Raw genomic sequence first — 24,271 nt, forward strand, 5'->3', positions numbered from 1 at the left:
AGAATGTGAGAGTATCATTTTCTACACCTGTGTAGCTTTGTAAAATGGAGAAGGGAAATAGTATGTCTGTAATCGGAGGGGAGCTCCAAGATAAAGAAAAAGGTCTCTGACCTATGAAATCCTGCCTCCCAGCCTAGACTTGCCTTTTATAATGGGAAAGATGTCGTCAGGCGAATCACCATCCAGGATGTATATAGATATTATTGTTTCTGTCTCCAAATTTGTTTAACCCCAGCCAGCTAGACAGAGAGGGACTCCTATAATCTCAACAGAATCATCGTTTGGAAGATGCTGAATGAAGGACAGTAAGCAAGGGAAATAATACTGTTCTGGCTATCACAATAATTATGACGTATACTTTGTTAAATAATACTTTAAGCATTGATATATTGTAATGATAATCCTGATTTATTAAGACTGGATTAATTTATTGTATTGTGTTTCATTTAAGAAAATGTATAATTTATTTCATCAGCAGTAGATAGGGACTATTGGCTGGTTATTTTAAAGTCTATTAGTCACCTCAGACATTTACTAGTCAGAAGAAAAATGTGTTACTCAGTAATACTTAAAGTGTTTAGGTATGAGTGTGTTTGTTTGTGGTATGAGTGTATATAAATGAAGAAAATTGGTGGGTTCTGATTGTAGGCAGTTGGGATATGATCTTTTCTACCAGTGCTTTTTTTTTCACCTGTGATTTGTGCAAAAGGAGCATAAAACCTTTTTTTTTTTTTTTTTTGTGGGACCCTCACCGGTGGCCGGGGTTCGAGCTGGCGCTGCAGAGGCTGTGGGCAGCCTCGCAACCCAGCGCTCAACTGCTGCACCACCAGGGGAGGCCCATAAACCCTTTTAATTTATACTGGATGGCATAAAGCATGTGGGTAAAATGAAGCAGAGAAGGAAAATAGTTAACAGGTGCTGCTGAAGACCCTGCTCCCACCTTGAATGAATTAAATTTCTAAATATCAGTTGCAGAGTTACCAATTCAACTTGTCTCAGCTACCCACTCCCAAGAAATTATAGTAGTACTCGTGGGGAACCATGCAGGGGTAAACTGAAAAGCTGTGTGAGAGTGGCAGATGCAGCTTTGTCTGGGTGTTCTACTCAGTCTAAGTCTGGAGGCTTATATTTGTGTTCTATAATTTTATATAAAGTTTATTTTCTTCTCCTTGTAGGACTCTTGGCTTTTTTCACTGTGTCAGCTGCATGGGTTTTGTTTGTTGATGCCTTTGCGTTGGGGAAAGGGAGTATGGTTGGGGAGAAGGGATAGGGAGTAAAGTGGTTTTGTTTTCTGAAAATCTTGTTATTACTGATACTTTTCCCTGAAATCTACTTTTTTGTTGTTTTGTTTTAGGAATGGTCAGAAAAGATGGATCAAATTGAAAAGGTTAGTTCATCTTTATTTTTGTCTCATTATTTATGTTGGCCTCTTCTCTGGGGTTTGAGAAGGGTTTTCTCCACTTCCCAGTGTCCTGCTTGCTGTACCGCTCCTTGGAAGCAGGGCACTTATACCATAAACCGGGTGATTGGACACCGACACACCAGTGTGTGCTAGTGGGTGTGCCATGTGTGTTTCGTTTGCCTCTCCCCACGTACCTTCCGCCTCCCTCACCTTTCTCTGAACACCTGAAGGCGATAGGGACTGCATCGGCAGAGCTCCAACTTCTAATTGGGTTTCCCTTTATTCCCCCAACCTTCTCCATGTGTGATCCCTTCAGGTGACCCCTGGCTGGAGGTCACAGCTTCTTTTGGAACTGTGGTTTACCCTTTGACATAGTTTCTCTCTGGGTTTCCGGTAACCTCTTCATCCCTGTGCCCCTTCAAGCTCATTGTTAGTGGCACATCATCTCTTTTGGGCGCTGTACCTGGCCTGCCGCTTTGGAAAGTCCCTTTATCAACCTCTCCCCAAAGTGCTTAGTTTGAGTCTGCCCTCTGGTTCCTGCTGGGCCCTGCCTGACCCGTGGCAGCATTACGAATACTTCCTGAAGAGGCAGTGGGAATGGAGGGCCTGTCTTAAGACAGCATTGACTGTGGAGAGGAGAACCTCTTGACTGACACGGTTGAGGAGAACTGACTTTTCTAGCACCATTGCTTGTGTAACCCTGTGTGAGGTTCCTTACATCATGTATTCCTGGCTCCCAGACATGAACAGGAAGATGAAATTTCAAGCCTGCAATTTAAAAAAACATTATAATTTAAAATAGTCGCTAGAGTCATCCCCCTCAGCCGGAATTAGGCTGCGCCTTATCCCTTGTTTTCACTTGAATACTCCTGAATTACTCTTCGTGATAGAAAATTATTCCTTAGATTGATGTTCAGGTACAAAATATATTTACTATTAGCTTTATTAAACAGAGAGTTTTATTATTGCTCCTTTTTTGCAGTGAAAAATTAAGTTAAACCAATGACTTTCTTGGTGCATCCTGAAGGAACCTGATTATAAAGCTATCAGAATACTTTAACATTTATGTAAGAAAAGAACTACAGAAAAATCATGCTGTCTCCCAAAGAAACTTGTGCTCTTAAAATTTAAAAAAAAAAACTCTGAATACATGGTATTAATGACAGTCTTCTTTAATACAGAGGTGTGGGTTAGATTGTTAGATTAAAATTTTCTTATATATCAAAGATTGCATATTTGAAATTCTCATTGGACTATTTATCTTTTAAAATTATGGTGAAGGGGGATCCATATAAAGCTAAGCTAAATAAAACCTACTTGATTTCACTAGGGGATTTTGCTCTTTCCCATCCCTCCCCACAAAGGAAGGGCCAGGAAATACTTTAGACAAGGAAAAAGTGAAACAGTCTATGAGGTCTATGAACCACTGTGATTTTTGGAAATGCTATTTTTGAACTGTTTTAGTATTTTTTCAGTCAGACATTGGAGGCTGCAACAGCAGGGTTTGTGCCAAGAAAATGCATCTTGGGAAACTGTCATTTAGAAAATTGTAACCTGCTGCCACCAGTCAGATCTAATGTGTATTGACTTGCTAAACTGAGTTTGATAACTGAAATCAGTTCTTAATGTGTCAATTTTTTTTTTATAGGCGTTCATTCTTATTCTAGTTGTGCTTGTTATTCAGCCAGATCAGTGTGTCAGGGGGAATAGACATGAAAAAAGGATCTGGGGTTGCTGTCCAAACTTAAGAACTTAAAAGTATTCATTATTGCTGTTGTTACCCTTATTCACAACTACCACTTAGAACACATGTATTTTAACTTGAAGAATCTATAGATAACTTTGTAGATAATTGCCAAAAAACTTCCCATCATCAATGTATTATTATCTACTGACAAGAGATTTCCTTAATTTAAGATTTTCTTGGTCCTCCCTGGTGGCACAGGGGTTAAAGTCTCTAAAAAGTGTCAGTGCTCTCAAGCTATCGCCAGCCACTGTGGCATGAGTTCAATCCCTGGCCAGGGAGGTGACTTACATGGTGCAGCAGACCTCTCCTGTCTTGTCCACTGTTCCCCTCAGCAGTGTATTTCAGTAGATCTGCCTGCTCTGCTCCCCACTCTTGTTTCTATTGAAACCTCTTAACCCCCATACCTCTGGCCTACACCCCAGCTCTTGTATGCATAAATAATAAATCTTTTTTTTAAAAAAAAGAATTTTCTTTTATTAAGAATTCTGCTGAAATAATACGGATTTCTAATGTCCCCGCTACCTAAATTGATTCTTCTTCTTCCACATAGGAGAAAAGGTTCCTGACAGCTCAGTTACAGGAAATGAAGAACCAGAGTTTGAATCTTTTCCAAAGGAGAGATGAAATGGATGAACTTGAGGGGTTCCAGCAGCAGGAACTGAGTAAAGTAAAGCACATGGTGCGCATTGGTGTTTTAGCAGTTAATGCTGATGATTAATTGCTCTGATTTTGCACATCACCACTCGAATTCTGACAAACATACCCGCATTGTCTTTGATATTAATCATACTTGTATATTTTTCAGTTTATTGAAATGGGGATGTTCTGTTTGAAATCTGTTTGAAATCCTTCCCTCTTTTTTAAACAACTGGGCATATAAGCCCCTGATAGGAGTTCAGAGATGTTATTAAACTTTGGATTATCACTTCAAATTTTTTTCAAGTGCATTTCTTGGTAGAGGTCCACTGAAACTTTATGTCTTCATGTATCAGCTTTTAAAAAAAGAAGAAAGTCTCGGGAAAATGGAGCAAGAGTTGGAGACCAGAACCAGAGAACTCAGTCGCACCCAGGAGGAGTTGATGACCTCTAATCAGATGTCTTTAGACTTGCGTCAGAAGCTAGAAGAGTTGCAGAGACACTCCTCAACGCTGGAAGAGCAGAGGTTCTTGCTTGGTCTGTGGGGCCCGGGGGAAGTGGTGTTAGTGTAGCTCTGGCTGTAGCCTGCCCACCTTTTCCCACTGCTCACTGTGGCTCTTTTCTGATCTCAGTTCTGGCAAAACTTCTGGACTTTCCCTCGTCTGCTTAGGCTAAGAATCCCTACCCCAAACCCTCATTCCATCTCACCTGCCTAAGCTCAGAACTACTCCAGCCCAGCAATTGCCCAGCAATTCAGTATATTTTAGTTTCTAAGCTAATGACTAACCAAGGGCAGATCAGGATTTCTTGCTTCAGCCTGGGTGCAGTTATTTTTCTTGTTGGCCTTCTGCTTCAGAGAGAGCCAGAGAGTCTTCTCCATTGATGATGTTCACAAGGTTAATGTCTGCAGCCCTGACATATTAAGAACCATCTGTATTTTTCCTGTGGAAGAGTGTGTCGTAGATGAGATATCCAAATGTGTTCATTGTCTGCTTCCTTTCCATAAAGAGATCATGTGACAGCTTCAAAAACAGGTGCAGAAAATAAGATCACAGCCCTGGAGCAAAAGGAACAGGAGCTGCAAGCATTGATCCAGCAGCTTTCTGCTGATTTGCAAAAGGTAAGGATAGGACTGGGAAGGGCTCCTAGAATGATCCATGAAGAGAGGTCGAAATTGTCGGAAACTCTAGCCTCTCAATGGCTGATGAATGAAACCTGTTTCTCATGTTGTCCTTGTGACCCTTGTTCCTGGTCCAGCCAGGCTACCATCAGGGGAAGTGGCCACATCACTTAACAGTGGTTGCTTCACAGAAGTCAGTGTTGCCCTGACAGGAATTCACAAAGCACACACCATTTCACCTTCTCAAATGTGTCCACCTGATGGACGCTAAACCTCAGAAAACGCTAATGAACACTGGTGGTTGACAAGGGGAGGGCTGTGCTTTTGACATTCCTGTTTCCAATCCAATTTGTCCTGATGCTTGTAAATGATATCATTACAATTCATTTTTTCATTTGATTGACATAAATTTATTGCCCTGTTACTCTAGGCCTGTGCTTAATTCTGAGACTATAAAGATGAATGCTAGTATAATTGAATGTAGAATAGTGTTTCTCAGTGGTATGTTACTTGTCACCATTTGAGCAGAAAAGTGGTTTTTGTATGATTGTCCCTTGCACTGCATACATTTAGCTTTCCTTGCCCTGTGTTCTTTTTTTGTTTTTAAAGATTTATTTATTTTTGCATAGAAGAATTGGGGTGCAGGCCGGAGGTGAGAGGATTCACCAGAGGCAGAATGGGAAGAACAGGCAGATCTACTGAAATACACTGCTGAAGGGAGTGCTGAGGAGAGGTCTGCTGCGCCTTGTGGGTCAGCTCTCTGGCCGGGGATCGAACTCAGGCTGCAGTGGCTGCGGATAATTGATAGTGCTGAGACTTAACCCCTTGCATCACCAGGGAGGCCCGTTGTTTTCCAATTAATTATGTGTATAACTGTCTCTGCCACCAGTCTCTATGCTTTTGTGGTCAGCAACTGAGTCATCTGATTGTATCCCCAGGAAAGAGCATACAGTATAGGCTGGCTTAGAGTCTCTTGAATTATGGGATTTTGAGTCCGTTAGGCAAACCCCTTCTACTACCTATGTTGTCACATCTGTGAGAATTCAGAATGGCAAGTACGTCTTCCCTAAACCCTAGGTCCAAATTGCTGCATCTTATTCTGAGGAGAGATTGACCAGGTTGCAAGCTAAACCTGGAAGTGTGACTTGAGATGGAGGAGCAGAAGTGGCAGGAGAGGGAACTCGAGGAGGTGGAGTATGTGTGAGGAGGTCTAGGTCTGCACGTTGACTGCTGGAGCCACGCAGCCTTTCTTCAGAGGAGAATGGGCTTCCTTCGTGGCTGCAGGAGCCACTAGGGATTTAAGGACTTGTATGTTCAAAACTTCCTTGATGCTCTGCTTTGACATTGAACAGTACTTGAATTAGCAGTGAAAGGACAGAGTCCCAGCATGCCACTGCCTCCCACCATCATTGCTGAAGAGCTAGACTAAAGTAAAGTGGGCAGCGCTGGTCTGGGGCCGAGGTGTGATGCCGGCAGCTCTGCTGTGAGCCAGGATAAAGATCATTTGCTTCACTAATTCTCTCTTCAGCCTTAAGGCAGCTACATTGGCATTTCTGCTCCATCCAGCCTCAGTTTCCAGGACCGTGGTTGTGGGTCACTATTGGGCTGTCTGGGAGCTGCTTGAGTGAGATCCCCTCTGCTGTTTTTGGCATGTTGAGTAATGATATATGTCCCATTGGACTCTGGGTTAACAGGATTAAATGTGCTTGGTGAAAATGGGAAGAGGGGTATTCCTTTGGCTGGCAGATTGTGATAATACAGTTCAGTTATTTTATTTTTTTTTAACTTTTATTTTTTTAATGCATTTATTTATGCATACAAGAACTGAGGCACAGGCCAGAGGTGCGGAGGGTGAGAGGATTCGCCAGAGACAGAGTGGGGAGCAGAACAGGCAGATTCACTGAAATATACTGCTGAGGGGAGCAATGGGCGAGCCAGGAGAGGTCTGTTGTGCCATGTGGTCACCTCCCTGGCTGGGGATCAAACTCATGCTGCAGTGGCTGCGGACAGCTTCATAGGTTGTGTCTTAACCCCTTGTGCCACCAGGGAGGCCCCAGTTCAGTCATTTTAAAGAGGACAGGCATCTGCTGAGGGTCCTGGCTAGATTCTGTAGAGGTAACAGCATTGTTCTTTCCACATTGTCGGTTGGTTAGACTGGGGTGAACATTTGCCTCTTGCTGAACTCTGTCTAAAGTAGATGTCTGTGTGGTGCTGGCTTCTGATCACACATCTTCTGTATCCTTTTTGAGGAGTGATTTCCTGGTGTTTCATCCTTGTAGAATATGCTTGAGAATGGAATTTCCAGGAAACATCGTGGCTGAGAAGTGCCAGAAGGGGGAGAAAGGAGGTTTATCAAGCAGTGTAATTTCTGTTTCCACCTGCAGGCTACTGCTGAAACTCAAGAAAAAGAAAAACTCATCACACATTTGCAAGAGAAGGTTGTGTCCTTGGAGAAGCGACTGGAGCAGAAATTCTCAGGAGAAGAACATGTGCAGGAGCTCCTGAAAGAGGTAGCTAGCTCTTTTGGGCCAGCCTGTGTTGGGAAGGCAGTGTAACTCTGGGGGTCTCATCATATCCTAGAGTTTCAGCACTGCAGAGTGTTTGGTGAGACGAGTACTCCCTCCAGCTTCCAATTTCTATTATTTCTTTATTTCTTCTGTCCTGCAAAAACAGCCTCATGTCACCTGTGTGTGACATGTTTTCCTTGGGGGAAGGGGAAGCATTGTTCAGAGTTGCAAGTGAACCCACCTAGTGATTACTCCACTTGGGCAACTTGTCTCACTGCCCTGCTGTGCTCTCCACCCTTGTGCCTTTCCCACTGCTCTCACCCCTGTGTTGAGAGCAGCAGCTGCCCTGGGCAGCAAGCAGACTCTCCTTAGTGGAGGGAGACACGAGCAGGCTGGCCTAGAGGGCAGGTGAACTTGTTATCAGGTCTGAGCTCATCCTCTGCCCATGTTCTGCTGCTCCTCTTTGGACCCCAGGGATCGGCCTCTCCATGACAAAGCCAAGGCCGTGGGTCCAGATGAAACCATCACCCTGTTTCACTCAATTTCAGCTAAATGTCTCCATCTCCACCACTCTACCTCTGGGCTCCCAGCAGCTCTAGCCCAGTCTGTTAGAAGTCTCCAGACTGGCCTACCCACCTTCGTCCTCTGCCATGGTCTTCCATGTTCATTGCCAAACTGATGTTCCTACACAGCATTTCTGACCACATCACATCTTCCATAACTCCCCTTCAGTCTCCAGTGTATGTAATGTGGGTTCTCGGGTGTACATTGATTTCTGGAATCAGACTGCCTGGATTGGTATCTCACCTCTTCTACTTACTAGTTTGTGATTTAGAGCAAGCAATTTAATTTGCCTTTGTAAAATCACGTTATTAATTGTATCAAAGACACAGAATGGGTAGGATTAAATGAGTTCTAATATATGAAATGCTTAGATTGAGGCTTAGAACATAGAGAGTCTCCATATATTTTAGCTATTATAATCATCACTTTCCTACCATCATTATTACAAAGTTTAGCACACATAGCACTTTCTTGAGGAGTTTGTTTAAAGCATATATCTCTCTGGCCCTACCGCCCAAAATTCTGATTTCAGTAGACTTTGGATAAGACCTCAAGTTTCACAACCACCCACCCCCAGCCCCCAGCTATATCTGACGATGGTATTTGGATGGCCCCACTTAGAAACTTACTCCCTGCAGAGTTAAGTTCAGACCCCTTTCTGCAGCATAAAAAACTTCTAGGGCCTCCATGGTGGCGCAACGATTGAGCACTGGGCTGCGCAGCTGCCGTGGCCTCTGCAGCTCCGGTTCGATCCCTGGCCGCCAGTGAGGGTCCCACTGGGTGCACAGATCTCTCCTGCTGCGCCCGCTGCTCCCTTCAGCAGTGTACTTCGTTAGTCTGCCTGTTTTGCTCCCCGCTCTGGCTCTGGCGAATTCTCTCACCCTCCCGTGCTTCTGACTATACCCCGATTCTTGTATAAATAAATAAATAAATCTTTAAAAAATTTTTTTTCAACATGAAAAAAAAACAAAAAAACTTTTCTAGTTTTGTTTCTTGTCCTGAGTCCGCCATCACTTTAGCTTTTGGCAAGTTTCAGTTCCTAAGTGTCCCAGGCTGTTTCATACCTGAATTGGTTATCCTTCTGCCTGGGCACAGACCATGCCACCCACCCCTGGATTATGAAACCTCCACTTTTCTGAGCTGTAGGGTCCCCAGCTCTGTGGGCCCCTCTTGTACTGTTTTATCTTCTTGTTAGACTTTACCCCCAGCCTCACGGTCAACAAACCGTGGCACATTTGTGTATACTTTATGTAGGTGAATTTTATCTCAGCTGTTTGTTAAAAATTTATTGGTGTCTCACATGCCTAGCACAGATGGTTGTATGTAGCAGTATCAGTAAGCATTTATCCAGCAGAGAAGTTACCGTTTTCTCTTACTCTTTCACCTTACAGAAAGCAGTTGCTGAGCAAAATTTGGAGGATACCAGACAACAGCTCTTGGCAGCCAGAATCAGCCAGGCCAAGACCATAGACATCCTGGAGACTCGGGTACTGCCCTCCTTCCCAGTGATGGAGCGGGGAGGGGGCGGTTTCACATGGTGGTGGCTGAGAATCCTCTTGAATTAGTGGTTTTCTTTTGAAGGGGCTATTTTTTGGATCTTTCTTTAACACACAGGTTGAGTTAGTCACTTTTCTTCGTTTTTGCCACATTAACATCGGTGTTCCACACGAAGTTATTCTTTATTTATTCTCCTTTATCCCTGCTCCCCTTCCTCCCATAGGAAACCATTCCAGTGTGGTTAATAGAGATCATTTTATTGTCGGGTCACCTTAAAATGGGTGGCATTGGTATGTGTGCATGTGTGTTAATTTATGTAAATGATAGAGCTGAGCTATATCTTCTGTTACTTTCCACTCTCCATCTCCCACCTGTGTCAGCTTCATTGTACTTACCTACTCGGCGCTAGACGTCCAGATCGCCGCCTTCTTCCTGCCACCACAGATGGCACTGCCATGAATATCTTGCCCCTGTCTCCTTAAGGCAGACCCAGAATGCGCATGACCTAATGTGACTAAGGAGGGCAAGAGTATCCCCAGAAGGGCTGCACCTGGCCCCACGCCCCCAGCATACATGAAGTTTCCTGTATCTTCATCTCTGCCTTTTCCAGAGTTGGCATTTCCCAACCTTTTAATTTTCTTGCCAGTTCAGTGAGTGTAAAGTGATATTTAATTGTGTTAATTTGCATTGCTATGGTTACTAATGAGTTTGACCATCTCTTCACGTGGCTGTTTGTGTTTTGGGTTTCTACTTTTGGAATTGCCCATTCATATCCTTTGCTTGCATTTTTTTTTCCCTTGCTAAATCTAGATTTCTGATAAATCTGTTCAAATGAAGCTCCACAGCTTTCTTCATTATTTCTGAACATTCTGGATGTTTTTTTGGTAGTAAAATATACATTGAAAAATTTGCCATTTTAATCAGTGTCGGTATATTTCACTATCCTAGGTTCTTCATATAGGTAGAATCAGGCAATATTTGTCCTTTTCTCTCTGGCTTATTTCACTTAATATAATGTCTAAAGGTCCAATCACAGTCTAGCATAAGCCAGTATTTCCTTCTTTTTTTTTTTTAAAGATTTATTTTATTTATGCATGCAAGAGCTGGGGTGTAGGCCAGAGGTGCAGGGGGTGAGAGGACTCACCAGAGACAGAGTGGGGAGCAGAACAGGCAGACTGACTGAAATACATTGCTGAGAGGAACAGAGGTCTGCTGCACCATGTGGATTAGCCAGCCAGGGAGCTACCCACATGGTGCAGCAGACCTCACCTGTCTCACCTACTGCTCTCCTCAGCATTGTATATCAGTCAGCCTGCCTGTTCTGCTCCCCACTCTGTTTCTGGTGAATCCTCTCACCCCCGCCCCCCACACCGCACCTCTGGCCTGTACCCCAGTTCTTGTATGCATAAGTAAATAAATCTTTTTTTTTTAAAAAAAGAAGTAATTCAAACCATGGAAAACTTTTGCATAAAAATGTTAACAACTTGGGCCTCCTTGGTGGCTCAAGAGATTAAATCTCAGCACTATGAAGCTATTGACAGCTACTACAGCACAAGTTCAATCCCTAGCCAATGAGGTGACCCACTTGACTCAGCAGACCCCTCCTGTCTTGCCCGCTGCTCCCTCAGCAGTGTATTTCAGTAGATCTGTCTGTTTTGCTCCCCACTCTGTCTCTGGTGAATCCTCTCACCACTCCACACCTCTGGCCTATACCCCAGCTCTTGTATGCATAAATAAATAAACTAAATCTTTAAAAAAAATGTCAACTACTGCATTTTTTTCAGTGGGGAAATGGAAAACAACCTAAGTACCAGTACAGTAGACAGTGTTCAGTAAATTATGAAACACCCTTTGAGGAGCTAATCTAGGATGTGAAAAGGCACTGTTTCATTGTTTTCAGTAGTTCAGTAGTATTCCATTGAGTATATCTACTAGAATGTCTTTTTTTTTTTTTTTTTAAAGATTCATTTATTTATTTATACAAGCACTGGGTACAGTCAGAAGTGTGGGAGGGTTAAGAGAATTCACCAGAGCCAGAGCGGGGAACAGAACAGGCAGACTGTCGAAGTACACTGTTGAGGGGAGCAACGGGTGAGACAGGAGAGGTCTGCGCGCCATGTGGGACTCTCCCTGGTGGTCGGGAATCGAACCAGCACTGCAGAGGCTGCGGGCAGCTTCACAGCCCAGCACTCAACCGCTGTACCACCCGGGAGGCCCTCTATTAGAATGTCTTTATCCAGTCATCTGTCGATGGGCACTTAGTGCTTTTTAGGGCAATATGGATGGATCTGGGGTGATTATAAGTGAAATTAGTCAGAAACTGAAAAACAGTTGCCAGATGGTTTCACTCATTTGTGGACTGTATGTAACCAGAGAAAACAAACTGGCAAAACATCATAAAATTTAATTCTTAGACTCTGAGAAGAGGCCATGGGAGGGACAGTGATGGGGCAGTGACTCTGGGCCTTGATGGAGGGTGAGCGGCCACGTGTGAGTGTGAAGTTGTTCTCCTAAAAGTGTGTAGTTTTGTAAACAAATGGCAAATTAATATAATTTTATTTTAACAGTAATACTAACCTTAAGTCCAGAACACACTTCTGTGGAAACACAAAAGGAAACCTGAGTGAGGAGAAAAAACACAAAGTTTTGCCAGAATTGTTTAAAAAATAGTGAGATAGCATAGTCAGTGATAGCATTTTGTAATGGTAGATTTGGTTTTTTTTTTTTTTTTTTCCTAATTTAAAATTTTTCCATAATGTACCTGTTTTGCAATTTAAGCAGATTTGCTTTTAAAAGCCATTTTTTATTTTCAGCTTCTTTAGACTGAAAGGAACTCTCTGTTTCCCCCCTCAGGTGAAGGAACTCGAGCAGAGCCTGCAGGCATCTGAGGATAAGCTGAAGCGGAGCAACGATGTGGCAGCAGCTCAAGAAGCACAGATTCAGGAGCTTGTGAGTGGTTCTGGAGGCAGCTGTGTTCAGGCCCTGGTGCACTCTTCCCTCCTGTGCCTTGTAGATTCCCAAACTCACGTCGGGAATGGTATTCAGACCTGCCTTAGATCTGGTAGTGCTGACTGTCAGCAGGTTGAGGGAGTCGGGATCTGCTCTAGGGTCTGAGTCACCCTATAAGGTAGTGACTGGCTGATGACACCCTGGCCACTGCCACAGGGCCCAGCGTTTTTCTGAGGCTGCCAGGACGGTAGCTCCCTGCAGTCAAGACACAGCTTACAGTCAGGGCTCCTCTCCTCTGGAGAGGAGACAGCAAGGACTCGGCCAGTCGTCACAGCCCCGCTGAGGTATTAAGTTTGAAACTCGGCATCTTTTGCATGTTTGCCATGTCCTGGGCTCTGTGCTAAGCACTTCACACATATTTTCATTTAGTCTTCACCGCAGACCTGAGAGGTGTGTACTGTTACCTTCTAAAGGAAACAGACCCAGAAGGACTAGCCATGGTCCCCCAGCTGGTAGAACCATATCCTTCTTAGGTCAGAGGCTTGGTCTTCACCACTATTTTACCCCACCTCTCAGGAAAAAGCCTCAGCCTCCGAGGGCAGCGTTGAGTAGACAGCTGTCCCCCAGCACCATGACCAAACCCAGACTCGAGGCCAGGGTCAGGAGGCCAGGGTCAAGGCCAGGACCTGCAGTGGCAGCACCCGGGCAGAGTAGGTCAGGAAGGAGACGTTTCTGTTGGACACCCATCTTTGAGTCACCAAGGAACAAAATCAGACCCCTCTGAATACCTTTGTCACCATGAGTAACTGTTCTATGTCCCTCTCAACCGCCCCCAGGTGGCCACCAACAAGGAGACCAGCCATGCCCTGGAGCAGCAGTGCTCCCAGCGCACCCAGGAGCTAAAGGCCCAGCTCGAGGCCCTGGAGAGAGAGCGGGCGGCCGAGCTGTCTGCCGCAGAGCAGGGGAAGGTGAGGAGGACAGGAAACACCAGTCCTGTGACAGGAAGACCAGCCCTGCTCTGAAATAGGGATCCACTCTTTGGAACAGTTTTTGCCTTTCCGACAAGATTGCTGTTCAGGAGACTGGATGTTAATAGGCTGCTTTATACCAAAACCCAAACAGACAGGGTTTCCTTTTCATTGGGATTTCTGGATCTTTCTGAGCAGGCTTTCAGCTTCTCCCCACCGCCCTCTAAAGATGACATGGTTCCTCTCTAGGCTTCCTTTTCCCTGGTCTCCCTCCCTGGCCTGCAGTCTTCAGGCTCAAATGTCTTTTTTGTGAGTTTGTCAAGTGGCTCTCTGTGTATGACTGTCACCCCCATCCTCATTTCCCATCAGTAATGGTGCGGGGGGAGACCTTTTCAAGGTGGCATGTCAGAGAGGTAGGACTGTGACCTGGGAGATAGGGTAAAGGCCTTTGCTTTGTATGTATCTTCTTTTCAATTTGCAGAGAGAGCTGGAGCAAGAAAATGCCGCCCTTAAAGAAAGTAGGAGTGAATGTGAACGTTCTTTACAGCATCACCAACTTGAGCTAAAGAAGCTAAAGGTATTTAGCTAATGGAATTAGTTTCACATAGTACATCTTTTACACAAGTGTTTGGAGCAGCCAAGTGGAAGTTCTGTGCTTAGAGTGGAAAAGGAGCGGAACTAGCATTTGGTCAGACTTTGCTAGAAGTTGTCACCACACTGAGTCCTTCAGGGACCCATGATAGTGGGAAGACAGGTGCTCATTTGGCAGCTGCCGTCAAGGTTCCAAACTGGACAGGGAACCTGTCCAGTTCCCTCTGAGAGGGGGGCTGCTCTGCCATCTCACACCCCGGCAGAGGCCTGGCCTTCCTCTGTTGTCAGCAGCTGCCCAGGGGGCTCTGTGGTGCTGACTTTCCCAGGGAGGCCAGTACAGCAAGGCCATAAGGATCCTTATTTGTTCATTTCTATCCGGGCCATGCACAGACATGAAGGAACAATCTGCTGTTTGTTACCCTTTTCCTTCTGACAACTGCTTAATTCCCTGGACATAACTCGAGGATGAGGAAAGAGATCCTGCCATTTGGCTGTCTCTGCTGCATTAGTCTGGGGGGTGCCGCAGTGCTGAACCTGGGGAGCATGTTCTTTGGCATCAGTGTCTTCATGCAGTCCTTCAAGAAACACTTGAAGACCTGTTAAGTGCTATTGTACCATTTAGGCGCCAGGATGTGGCTGTGACCAAGACCAACTCTCTTCCCTGTGGAGCTTGTAGCTGAAAACAGTAGACAAGAATAGTCATAAATGCTCTGAAGAATAAAACAGGTAATAGAGAGTGGAAAGGAGGGGACTCTGAAACATGGAGGTTAGATAGGACTTCGGTGATATTTGTGCAAAAATCTGAACAAGAATGTGAGTGTTTAGGAAAAGAAATGTTCCAGACAGAAGAAATAGCACATATGAAGGCACTAAGGCGGGTGAAAGCTTGGTGTGTTCAGGGAATAGCACAAAGGCCTGTATGGCTCATCTTTCTGGGCTGGGGAGGTATGTGGATGATAGTGAAGGGGGAAGTTACTGGTTTTAAGTGGAAAGTGACTTAAAAAGTTTTATTTTAAAAAAAAGTTTTATTTTAAAAGGATTATTTGAGAGCTCGAATGGGAAGGGAAAAAAAGTTATTCAGCTTCTGTGGAGGAAGCTCCGTAAAGGCGGCAAGGACAGAAGCAGGAAGACCAGTCGAAGGCTTTTCAGTTAACCAGACAAGGTGGTAGTTGCAGATATGGGAAGAAGTATTCAGATCCAAGATGGATTTTAGAGAAGGACCCTTTAGGATTTGCCACTGGCTAAATGGAGGGAGTGAGAGGAAAAGGGATTGGAGATAACTCCCAGACGTGGGTTTTGTGACTCAGGGTTTCTCAGCCTCTGCACTCTTGATATTTAGGGTGGATCATTCTTCTTTGTTGGGGGGCTGGACTGAAACGTGCACTGTAGGCTGTGCGGGAGCATCTTAGTCAGTACCCACTAGGTGTCAGTAGCAGCCCCCACTTTGGCAACCAAAAATATCTGCTGACATTGCAGGTCGAATTTATAGCCAAGGGGCTGTGGAGTGAGTGTTGATGGGAAAGAGGGCCGGCGCTGAGGACCAGCATTCAGAGGTTCAGAACAAAAGGGGAACGAGCGGGATAGCAGGAAGGCCAGGCAAGTGTCGAGTCCTGCGAACCCCAGAAGCCCCGAAGGCCCCGAAGGGGACAGGGGACTCACCAGATCTGGCAAGACTGAGGTCTCTGACACCTTGCCAAGAGTGTGTGCTGTGGAGTGGAGGGGGTGAGGTTGCGCAGAGGAGGGTAAAGTGAGACTGGAGATCCTTCCACTTCGGTAAAGGCAGAGGGGGCCGTTCAGGCCTCTGGCCCCGAGGACTGGCAGGACCGCCAGCCACTATCCATGGGCTGAAGGCACGGGAGCGTCTACCAGGCAGTGAGCCAGCCTTTGGAGCAGCTTTTGCCCTGGGGTGTTTTCTGGTCCTGAAGGAGAAACCGGAAGATCATCCAAGCTTGTTACAGCTTCTCCGAGTTAGGGGAATACAAGCTGGAGTTTAAACTACCCTTGGATCCAGCCTGGGAGATCCTTTGAGCGTTGGTTTGGAACTTTGGACGGCTGCACTCTAGGAGTAAGGGGGACCAAAAGTAGCCAGCGCCCTCTCCCCCCCCCCCCCTTGGACAGCACATCAAAGACATCGGGGCAGCCCAGAAAATCTCATTAGGTACTGCTGAGTTAAGGTGGTCTTAGGTCTGTGCTCCTGGCTGGATGGAAAAAACAAACAAAAATTCTCTGGAAAAATGTGTCATCCCAAGATCTGTAAATATTTCCGCACATACTTTTTGAATTCAAGATCGAAGATTATCCGGCAGGCGGAATACAAACAACATAAACAGAAAAAACCAGACTCTCACAGGGACTTAGGTATCTTACTATTATTTATGGTTAGCCTTTGTTTAAAGGGATAAAAGACAAAATGGAAGATTTGGAAAGTATAATAAAAGACAGCTGTTTTGAAAAGGAATTAGGTAGAATTTTAGTACTGAAAATGTACACCTGAATCCGAGGATGCAGTAGATTACGAATGAGCTGGAGAAAGCTTTTGAGGTGATAGATGTTTCCACTTTTTATTGTGATGGTTTAACCATGAATCATATTTCACACCTTAAATATCTGCAGTTTATTGCTCGTTTTACCTTAGTAAAGCTATTTAAAAATAATGAATGAGTTTAACAGCAGGGTAGAACTAATGAGGGAATTTGTGAAATAGAAAATACAGAAGAGAAATGATATAACACATCCTGGATCCTGAAACAGTAAGACCTCGCCAAGGTAGCACAGGAATCAGCTGCCAACCCTCGGCCTAAGGGAGCAAAGGGAAGAAGTTGAAATGATTACCCTTAGGGATGAACAGGAGCAGCCCCCTGGATTTGACACCCAGACCCCTTGAGGAGGGACACTGGACACTGGGGTGTGTGTTGGGGGATGGGGCAATGAATGAGTCAGCTGCAAAAGTTAGCAAGACTGTATAGAGGATGTAGCTGCTCCTTCAGGAAGAAATTGCTGCCAGGGGGAGCATCGTTGCTGTGATCATGGTGGCAGACAGGAGAGTAAGAAGGAGCAAGTCTTTCTCCCTCCTCCCGCCTTCAGTCGCCCCGGCACGCCCCCTGCTGGCGGAGACTAATATGAGGCCACTGGTCCGAGCAAAGTGTCTTCCCAGGACCCCAGGCACGACCATGACCTGGACCTGCACACACAGGTTTATTTAGAAGCTGGTTCATTTTCAGACCTTTGGGGAATTTTCTTGATACCTTGGATTTCTAGTTTAATCTCATGAAGGTTAGGTAATGCTCTGAATGATTTCCATCTTTTGGTATTTATTTAGATTTGTTTTATGACTCAGCCTTTGGTCTATCCTGGTAAATATTTCAGTGCACTTGAAAAGACTGTCGTTTACTGCTGCTCGCGGGCACACCAAGTGGGTTGATCCATGTATTTTCTGGGCTTTGTTTTTTGGTCTTCTTGTTCCATCAGTTACTGAGAGGGTTGTGCTAAGTCTTCAGCTATGATCATGGATTTGTCTCTTTGTCCCTTTAGTTCTGTCAATCTGGGCTTCAAAACAGCTGTTCCCCCCCACCCCAGCACCTCCGGGTGCAGAAGCTGCTGCACATGGGTGTCCTAGTGGCTCCTGCAGCCTCCCTGAGCCAGGCTGGACCACCTCGAGGGTTACGTAGCTCCACCTCTTGCTCCACCTCTGGTATCAGTGGGGCCCCCATCCCCGCCATGAGAGGTGTGTCTGGGGTAGCCTGAGTCCCACTGTCAGCCTCTTAAGTTCAGGCACCAATATTCCTTGTCTCCCAGAGGACTCTCAGGAGGTCATTCTGACAACTCCATCAAAGGCGCTAGAGTGCCGCTGGCCATGTGGCTGACTTCTTCCCCCATCCCTCTGCCATGGAGGACCCTCAGGTGTCTTCTCTTCCTGCCTCAGGCTCCCTCGCCCTGTCAGTCTCCCAGCATGCATCCTTGCTGGTCTCCGCTGTGGGGCTGCATCCTGCAGGTCAGGGGGCCTCCCCACAGCAGCTCCACACTGTGCAGCTCAGCGGACCCAGCTTCACCATGCAGACGAGGGATCTGATATAAAAGGGGTTTTGGTTCATCTTGGGTGACAGAGTATCCCTTGGACAAGTCGATTTGCCCATGGGGGTGAGGTCCTCTAATTGGCCAAGTCGGAACTTCATGCTATCCCTGTAGCCCCCAAATGGGGCTACAAATTGTCGGGTGGGAGTGGGAAAATCAGCAATGAGGCTCTTACCCACCCCAAAAGGGGGGGGATTCTAGGTAGAGACCTCCAAACACGTTTTCTCCTGAGCACCTCCCTGACCAGTGTCCGGGCAACCCTGTTCACCTGGGGGATGATGGGCCGGCACGCACAGAACATCAATCTTAAGGAGAGGACCAGGGTGCCTGTCTGGGATGGTGTCCGCTCTGGGGAAGGCCACCGAGGCAGCCCTCTTTGTGGCAGGAAACAAGGAGGGCTTCCCCTCCCAACCACCCCCCTCTCCCCACCCTCACCCCCCCACTCCCACCGCTGGGCTCTGAGCTCAGGCAGATGCCGCCTGGCTATGCCACATGCTGCCTCTGGGGCATCAGGCAAATGACAGTGTCTCAAAGCCTCGGTTTGCTTCCTGTTCTCTGGCGTCCTTTTGAGAAGTCAGTGCCTGGTAGTGTTCACGCGTTGCTTATTATTTGTTCTGTATCTGCGTTGTTCCAGTACACTGCTTCGTTCACGTGGGCCTGAGAGGCTATCTTGGTCTGTGTTGATTTCTTCAGGGCAGCTCTTCGGGGCCAGCTTGGCCCCTAAACTTGACCCACGTGCTGGCTGGTGTGCTCCTGGGCTGACTGGCCCTCAGCAGTATGCCCATTCCAGAGAGGTCAGTCGGCTGTCCGGCAGGGCGGTTCTTTGCTGGACGCAGAAGGCATTACAGCAAGAGGGCAGCCTGGGGACCTCAGGAAGAAGTGTACCCTCTGGGGGCTTCGTGGCAAGTGTGCAGCTAAAAAACACGTGGACTGAGTTTTGGGGCTCAGTTTCTTCCCTGTTTCCTGGCTTGTAGGAAGAATGGAGCCAAAGAGAAATTGTGAGCGTGGCCGTGGCTCAGGCCCTAGACGAGGTGCGGAAGCAGAAGGAAGAGTTCCAGCAGCAGGTAGGCCCCATGGGACCACGTGAGGAGTGGCCAAAGGGGTAAGGCCCTGACCTCAGCCCAGGCAGGACCAGCCCAACTCTCCCCGTCTGTACGAGCAAGCGGCAGACGCAGGAATGGCATCAACCCAAGGGCTCCGGCAAGTGGAAAACGATCAGCCCTGACCCGTAGGAAGGTGTTTTTGACTTTTGGTCAGTTAATGCCAGTGGCAGACATCACCTGGGAACGGCTCCCCGGGCCCTGTGGGCCCCAGTTCTGGAAGGTGGGACACTGGTCAGCGCTGCCCGCGGGCCCCAGAGACCACAGCCAGCAGCGCTCCTGGAAGGAAGGGTGGGAAAAGCCTTCCCTGGCTGATGGCCCCAGACCTTCTAGTTGATTGGCTCTAGGCCTTTGGTGAGCCCTTAACAAATCTGAATCGCCTCTGAAAAGACAAGGACAATCACATCTTCCAGGATGGCATCATGGGGGAGGCGGGGTGTCAATGCCCACCCAGAGCTGGGTGCTCACAGGCACTTAGACATGGGAGTTATGGTTGCGGCAGCTTGGGGGAAGGCAAGCAGAATCTGTGGGCTTCGGCTGGGCCTGCTGCAGCCAGGGAGACACCGAGAGCGAGGCCCCGAGCCAAGCCCCGCCAAGGAGCATTGATTTGTGGGTGTTTATAGGATCAGAGGCGAGCTCGGGGCATGTTCTAGGTGCTGGGCTTCAGGGAGGAATTTATGGGGGTGTCTGGGTAGTAGAAAAGTAGAGATTCCTTTGAGGGAAATGGGGTTACTGCTGCTAACTCTCTCATGTTGATTTTTCTCTCCAAGGCTGCTAACTTGACAGCTATAATCGACGAGAAGGAGCAGAATCTGCAGGAAAAGACTGAAGTGATTCTCCAGAAAGAGCAGGAGATTCTCCAGCTGCAGAAAGGTGAGGGGTCTCTGTTCTCCCCTGTTCTGCCCAGCAGCCCACCCTGAGGTGCCGGCTCCCAGGCAGCACGATCCCTGGGCTCACAGCGCTCCCCATCCTCTGTCCGACCAGGTCACGAGTCTGCCCTCCAGCAGATGCACGAGCTGCAGGCTGAGCTGGAGGCCCTGAGGAGCCTGCAGGCAGAGGAGTCGGAGGCCGCGGGCGCACCGGAGGACCTGCTGAGGCTGCCGGGTCAGGAGCAGGGGGTGGCACCTCACGTGAGTCCCAGCTGAGCCTCAGGGGCCCTGGCATGGCAGCAGTGTGTGCTGAGGGAGACTCAGGGCTGCAGGGGACCGGTATGGGTGTGGGGAGACACTGGGGAGCACTCGTGGTCACGTGCTCCTGCCTACGGGGTGTGGGGCAGGACACTGCTCTCCTCTAGCTTCCTTGAAAGTGGGGTACTCACTGACCAGGATGTTGTGAAGCTGGAAATGCCCCAGGGATGTGCAGCGTGTCAGTGTTCGGGCAGCAGAGCCCATCCTTTTGAGCGTGCATGGTGCCTCGGGCAGGGTCTCTGCAGCGGGAGTTTGGGCCCCGCCCGAAGCAGTGCCCGCATCCACCCCCAGGAGCACAGAGTGGAATGAGTCTGGACCTGTCCCTGGGAACCTTGGCTTGGCTTGAGCATTGCCTGGCCTGGCTCTTACCTTTCTGCCCCCTCCCTGCAGGCAACCTTGAGGGCTTCGCAGGACCCCGAGTACCAGCTTCCTGCCCCAGAGGGAATCCCAAATGGGGAGGTTGGCGCCATGGATCTCGAGCAGCTGCAGAAGGAGAAACAGGACTTGGAGCAGCAACTTCTGGAGAAGAATAAGGTGCAGAGCCTCTATCCCAGGCATTTTGTCTCTGCTCTGTGCCTGCCCTTGTGCCTGACCCTCAGTCCGCCCTTGCAGGGTTTCCTGGATGTCCCGGGCTGCTCTGGGGAGACTGCTCTGGTTGCCTCTTTCATCAAAAAGGCTTCTTCCTGATTTTCCTCTTCCGGGGACTCCGTGGTCTTCCTATCACAATCCCCCCAGCACTCCCTTCCCCCACTAGAGATGACGGTGTGGGGGGGGGTTGTTAGGGCTTGAGCAGCGGGAGTCTTGGGCTTGCCCCACCTCTGCTGCAGCCTGCCGGCTCCTGCTGGCCCTTGCTCATCCTGCGCCTTTCTCCAGCGTGGAGTGAGAGCTGTGAGGTCTGCCTTTGAGTGGCTCTGTGGGAACAGGAGAATGAGAGGAAAGTGTGGGAACTGTCCTGTACAATTTCTGCTCCGTGGCAGAAGCTGAATAAATGTCATGATTCTTCCCACTGGCCAGGCCTCTGCGCCTGTCACTGCGGGCCTCGCTGGATCCTGACTTTACAGTGTCTGAGGGGGTTAAGTGACTGCTGATTGTGACTGCTCCGGCCTAGAACTTTGCCCCCAAATTGTGTGAGTGAGTGAGTGTGTGTGTGTGTGTGTGTGCGTGCGTGTGTGTCTTCATTTTTTTTTTTTAAGATTTATTTATGCATACAAGAGCTGGGGTGTAGGCAGAAGTGCAGGGGGTGTGGGAGGGTGAGAGGATTCACCAGAGAGAGAGTGGGGAACAGAACAGGTGGATCTTCATAGTGCTGAGACTTAACCCTTGCACCACCAGGGAGGCCCTGCTTGCTTTATTGCTGTTTCCCCAGCCCCTCGGCCGATGTCTGGCATGTCGTGGGGATATTTGTTGGATGAATAGATGAGCCCAAAGCCCAGAAAATAAGTTACATAAAGTAAGATAGCAAATGTATTGCTACTCTAGGGGCAATTTCTAGCCTCCTGGTCAACCAAGAGAATACAGATTGAAACCACATGAAACATTTATAAAATGGGCTGTTGGAGGTGGTTTAACAGGTTTGACAGGAGCTGGAGGCACTTGCACAGCCCTCTGACCCGGTGCTCTCTAGAGACCAAAGAAGCCTCTCGAGGACACAAGGCTTATACAGCTTTGTTTAAAAAATGGCAGTTCAGCTGCCCAGTGAGACATGGGGCGTCCCCTGCTGTCCCACTTAGTATTACCGTTAGGAAAGCTGTGAAAACTGAGAAATGAAAAATACTGTTCAAAATTCTATCTACTTAAAAATGGTGACATTGGGAAAACAGTTCATCCTTCCTAGTGATGAGTAGAATGTGTATTTGGCGATACTTAAGGTTCAGAAGACAAATTAAACTTACTGAAAAGATCTCAGCCCCTGTGCAGGTGGTCGTGTGGAGCCACGGCCCTCCCACTGCTCCCAGCGCACAGTGCGGGTTCTTAGAGTGTTTCAGGTGAGCAGCGGTGATAATCCACACCTGATGTGCCCTGAATACCCTCCTCGGGGCTCGCGGCGCATAGAGTTGCTAAGGGCAGGGGACACAGCAGACATGTCGCGAGCTCTGGAGCCAGTCCTGAGGGACATGTGGGACGTGACACACGGGGCCGTGACACCTTCACCGCCATGGCCGGGCTGAGAGAGCAGGCGGATGCGGAGCGGCAGCACGCGAGGGCACGGCCCTGGGGTCACAGACACACAGGCGACAGCTGACCCAGCCTCTTGAGAGACAAGGCGGGGACTTCTCTAACAGGTGTATGGGGACCCAGGGGTGTCTGTCTATGCCGTTTTCCTTTGTACCTTAAAGATGGTGAAATGCGCATTTAACAAATGGCTTTTTATGGGGCGGGGGTTTATCTCAGACCATAAAGCAGATGCAGCAGAGGATGCTGGAACTCAAAAAAACCCTGCAGAAGGAATTGGTGAGTGCCCTGCTCGTCCCACCACCTGTGCCATCCCCAGCTCTCTGGTCCTCCTGGGGTCCCTCACTGTCTGATGAGCCCCCCCCCCACTTGATTGTTGATTGCAAAGGGTCTCTGGGAAGTCAGAACAGCTCCCCAGATGGCCTCTCCCCTCCCCCACCCCACCTGGGGGTGGCTGAGCCTAGTTCAGACTCTGGCACTTTCCTCCCAGTGGGGCCTTTTTACCCTGCTGAGTGCAGGGTGTGGCACAGGAACAAGAGGCGCCACAGCCTGGGCCAGGAGACTCCCAGGTGACCTTAGCCCTGTCTCCAAGGTTCCATGTAGCACCTTCCCATTGGTTTTTCAGAAAATCAGACCCGATAACGAGCTTTTTGAAGTCCGCGAGAAGCCTGGTCCTGAGATGGCAAACTTGGCCCCTTCTGTCACAAATAACGCTGACCTGACGGATGCCCGCGAGATTAACTTCGAGTACCTTAAACACGTGGTCTTAAAATTCATGTCCTGTCGTGAATCCGAGGTAATGGGCTTGGGCTCTTTTGGGGCACCGAGGTCCACCCCAGGGCTGGGCTCATTTGATGGCACCCTGCACGGCCTCCCGTCAGGCCCATCTCTCCCTCCCTCCCCACATTTCCACTTGACCCAGTATGGACACTAGGTGTTTCTCCAGCTGCCACTGCCCTGCTGACTGGGCAGCGGCGGCCACGAGGGAACTGGCTCCTGGTAAGTGTGTTGGATGCTGAGGCCGAGTCAGAACGTGCCCAGCGCCCTGCCTCCTGCCAAGGAGCGGGACTCCCAGCTGCTCTGGGCGTCCTGGCCCTGTTGTGGTCCCTGAAGTAAAGATGGCGCGGGAGACTGGACCTGTCCTTGCGTCAGACTTCAGTGCGCTGTGCTGCGCCCTTGCCTGTTCCTTGCTCCCCTCCGTGGGAGCAGGTGCAGGAGCACCAGGAAGTTGCCACCGTGTCGCCCCCAACCCCCACCAAGGCCTACGGCAGCCCAACTTATACTCTCTTTCAGGCTTTTCATCTCATAAAAGCAGTATCAGTGCTGCTCAACTTTTCTCAAGAGGAAGAGAATATGCTCAAAGAAACGCTGGAGTATAAGGTAGGGTCCCCTGCTCTGCTGTCTGGCTCCCCCAGAGCTCGGCTGGAACCCAGCCCTGGCCAGTGAGACCGGTTCCAAGCTGCACTGTCAGCTCAGAGGGTGCTTTTGAGGATGAACTTGCCTCGGGCAGGATTTTCTCAGGATCTGCTTTGTGCCCCAGGCCTGTGCCGTAGTCCCCAACAGGTCTTGTACTTTCCAAAACTTTTTCACTGATACACGTCTTCGGCAGACCCAGGTCTGGCCTAGCACAAAGACTTCAGGGGGAAAAATCCAAAAGTAGTTGCATAAATGATCTAATAGAACAAAATTTAGGGGAAAATGACCTGCAGTTTCACCTACTGGTTGGCTCAGCTGCCGACAGTTAACCACTGGCTTCCCCT

At 48.2% G+C, this 24,271-nt stretch overlaps 2 protein-coding genes across 13 annotated transcripts in view; both read left to right on the top strand.

The window, feature by feature from the left end:
• GOLGA1 (golgin A1) overlaps positions 1 to 24,271 on the top strand; it is a 37,056-nt gene that overhangs the window by 10,553 nt on the left and 2,232 nt on the right. For 5 of the 6 annotated variants that reach the window (XM_037495096.2, XM_037495099.2, XM_054689665.1 and 2 more), the window contains 16 exons: positions 1,355 to 1,387; positions 3,700 to 3,828; positions 4,142 to 4,311; positions 4,794 to 4,905; positions 7,290 to 7,415; positions 9,368 to 9,463; positions 12,327 to 12,422; positions 13,259 to 13,390; positions 13,872 to 13,967; positions 19,027 to 19,116; positions 19,923 to 20,025; positions 20,137 to 20,282; positions 20,730 to 20,873; positions 22,731 to 22,790; positions 23,137 to 23,307; positions 23,805 to 23,891. In XM_037495096.2, coding sequence (XP_037350993.1) covers positions 1,355 to 1,387; positions 3,700 to 3,828; positions 4,142 to 4,311; positions 4,794 to 4,905; positions 7,290 to 7,415; positions 9,368 to 9,463; positions 12,327 to 12,422; positions 13,259 to 13,390; positions 13,872 to 13,967; positions 19,027 to 19,116; positions 19,923 to 20,025; positions 20,137 to 20,282; positions 20,730 to 20,873; positions 22,731 to 22,790; positions 23,137 to 23,307; positions 23,805 to 23,891 — 1,791 coding nt within the window. Of the gene's footprint in view, positions 1 to 1,354; positions 1,388 to 3,699; positions 3,829 to 4,141; positions 4,312 to 4,793; positions 4,906 to 7,289; positions 7,416 to 9,367; positions 9,464 to 12,326; positions 12,423 to 13,258; positions 13,391 to 13,871; positions 13,968 to 19,026; positions 19,117 to 19,922; positions 20,026 to 20,136; positions 20,283 to 20,729; positions 20,874 to 22,730; positions 22,791 to 23,136; positions 23,308 to 23,804; positions 23,892 to 24,271 lie in introns of those variants that run through there. The other variant, XM_054689667.1, reaches the window with a different exon arrangement.
• The window catches only part of NR6A1 (nuclear receptor subfamily 6 group A member 1), a 254,728-nt gene continuing 241,227 nt past the window's right edge, over positions 10,771 to 24,271 (top strand). For 6 of the 7 annotated variants that reach the window (XM_054689674.1, XM_054689671.1, XM_037492385.2 and 3 more), the window contains exon 1: positions 10,785 to 10,815. The gene's annotated coding sequence lies outside the window, so the exon portion shown is untranslated. Of the gene's footprint in view, positions 10,816 to 24,271 lie in introns of all 7 variants that reach the window. The other variant, XM_037492388.2, reaches the window with a different exon arrangement.

The sequence above is a fragment of the Talpa occidentalis genome, unplaced genomic scaffold (genome assembly GCF_014898055.3).
Source record: "Talpa occidentalis isolate TD23 unplaced genomic scaffold, MPIMG_talOcc4v2.1 talOcc4.7, whole genome shotgun sequence".
Taxonomy (NCBI): domain Eukaryota; kingdom Metazoa; phylum Chordata; class Mammalia; order Eulipotyphla; family Talpidae; genus Talpa; species Talpa occidentalis.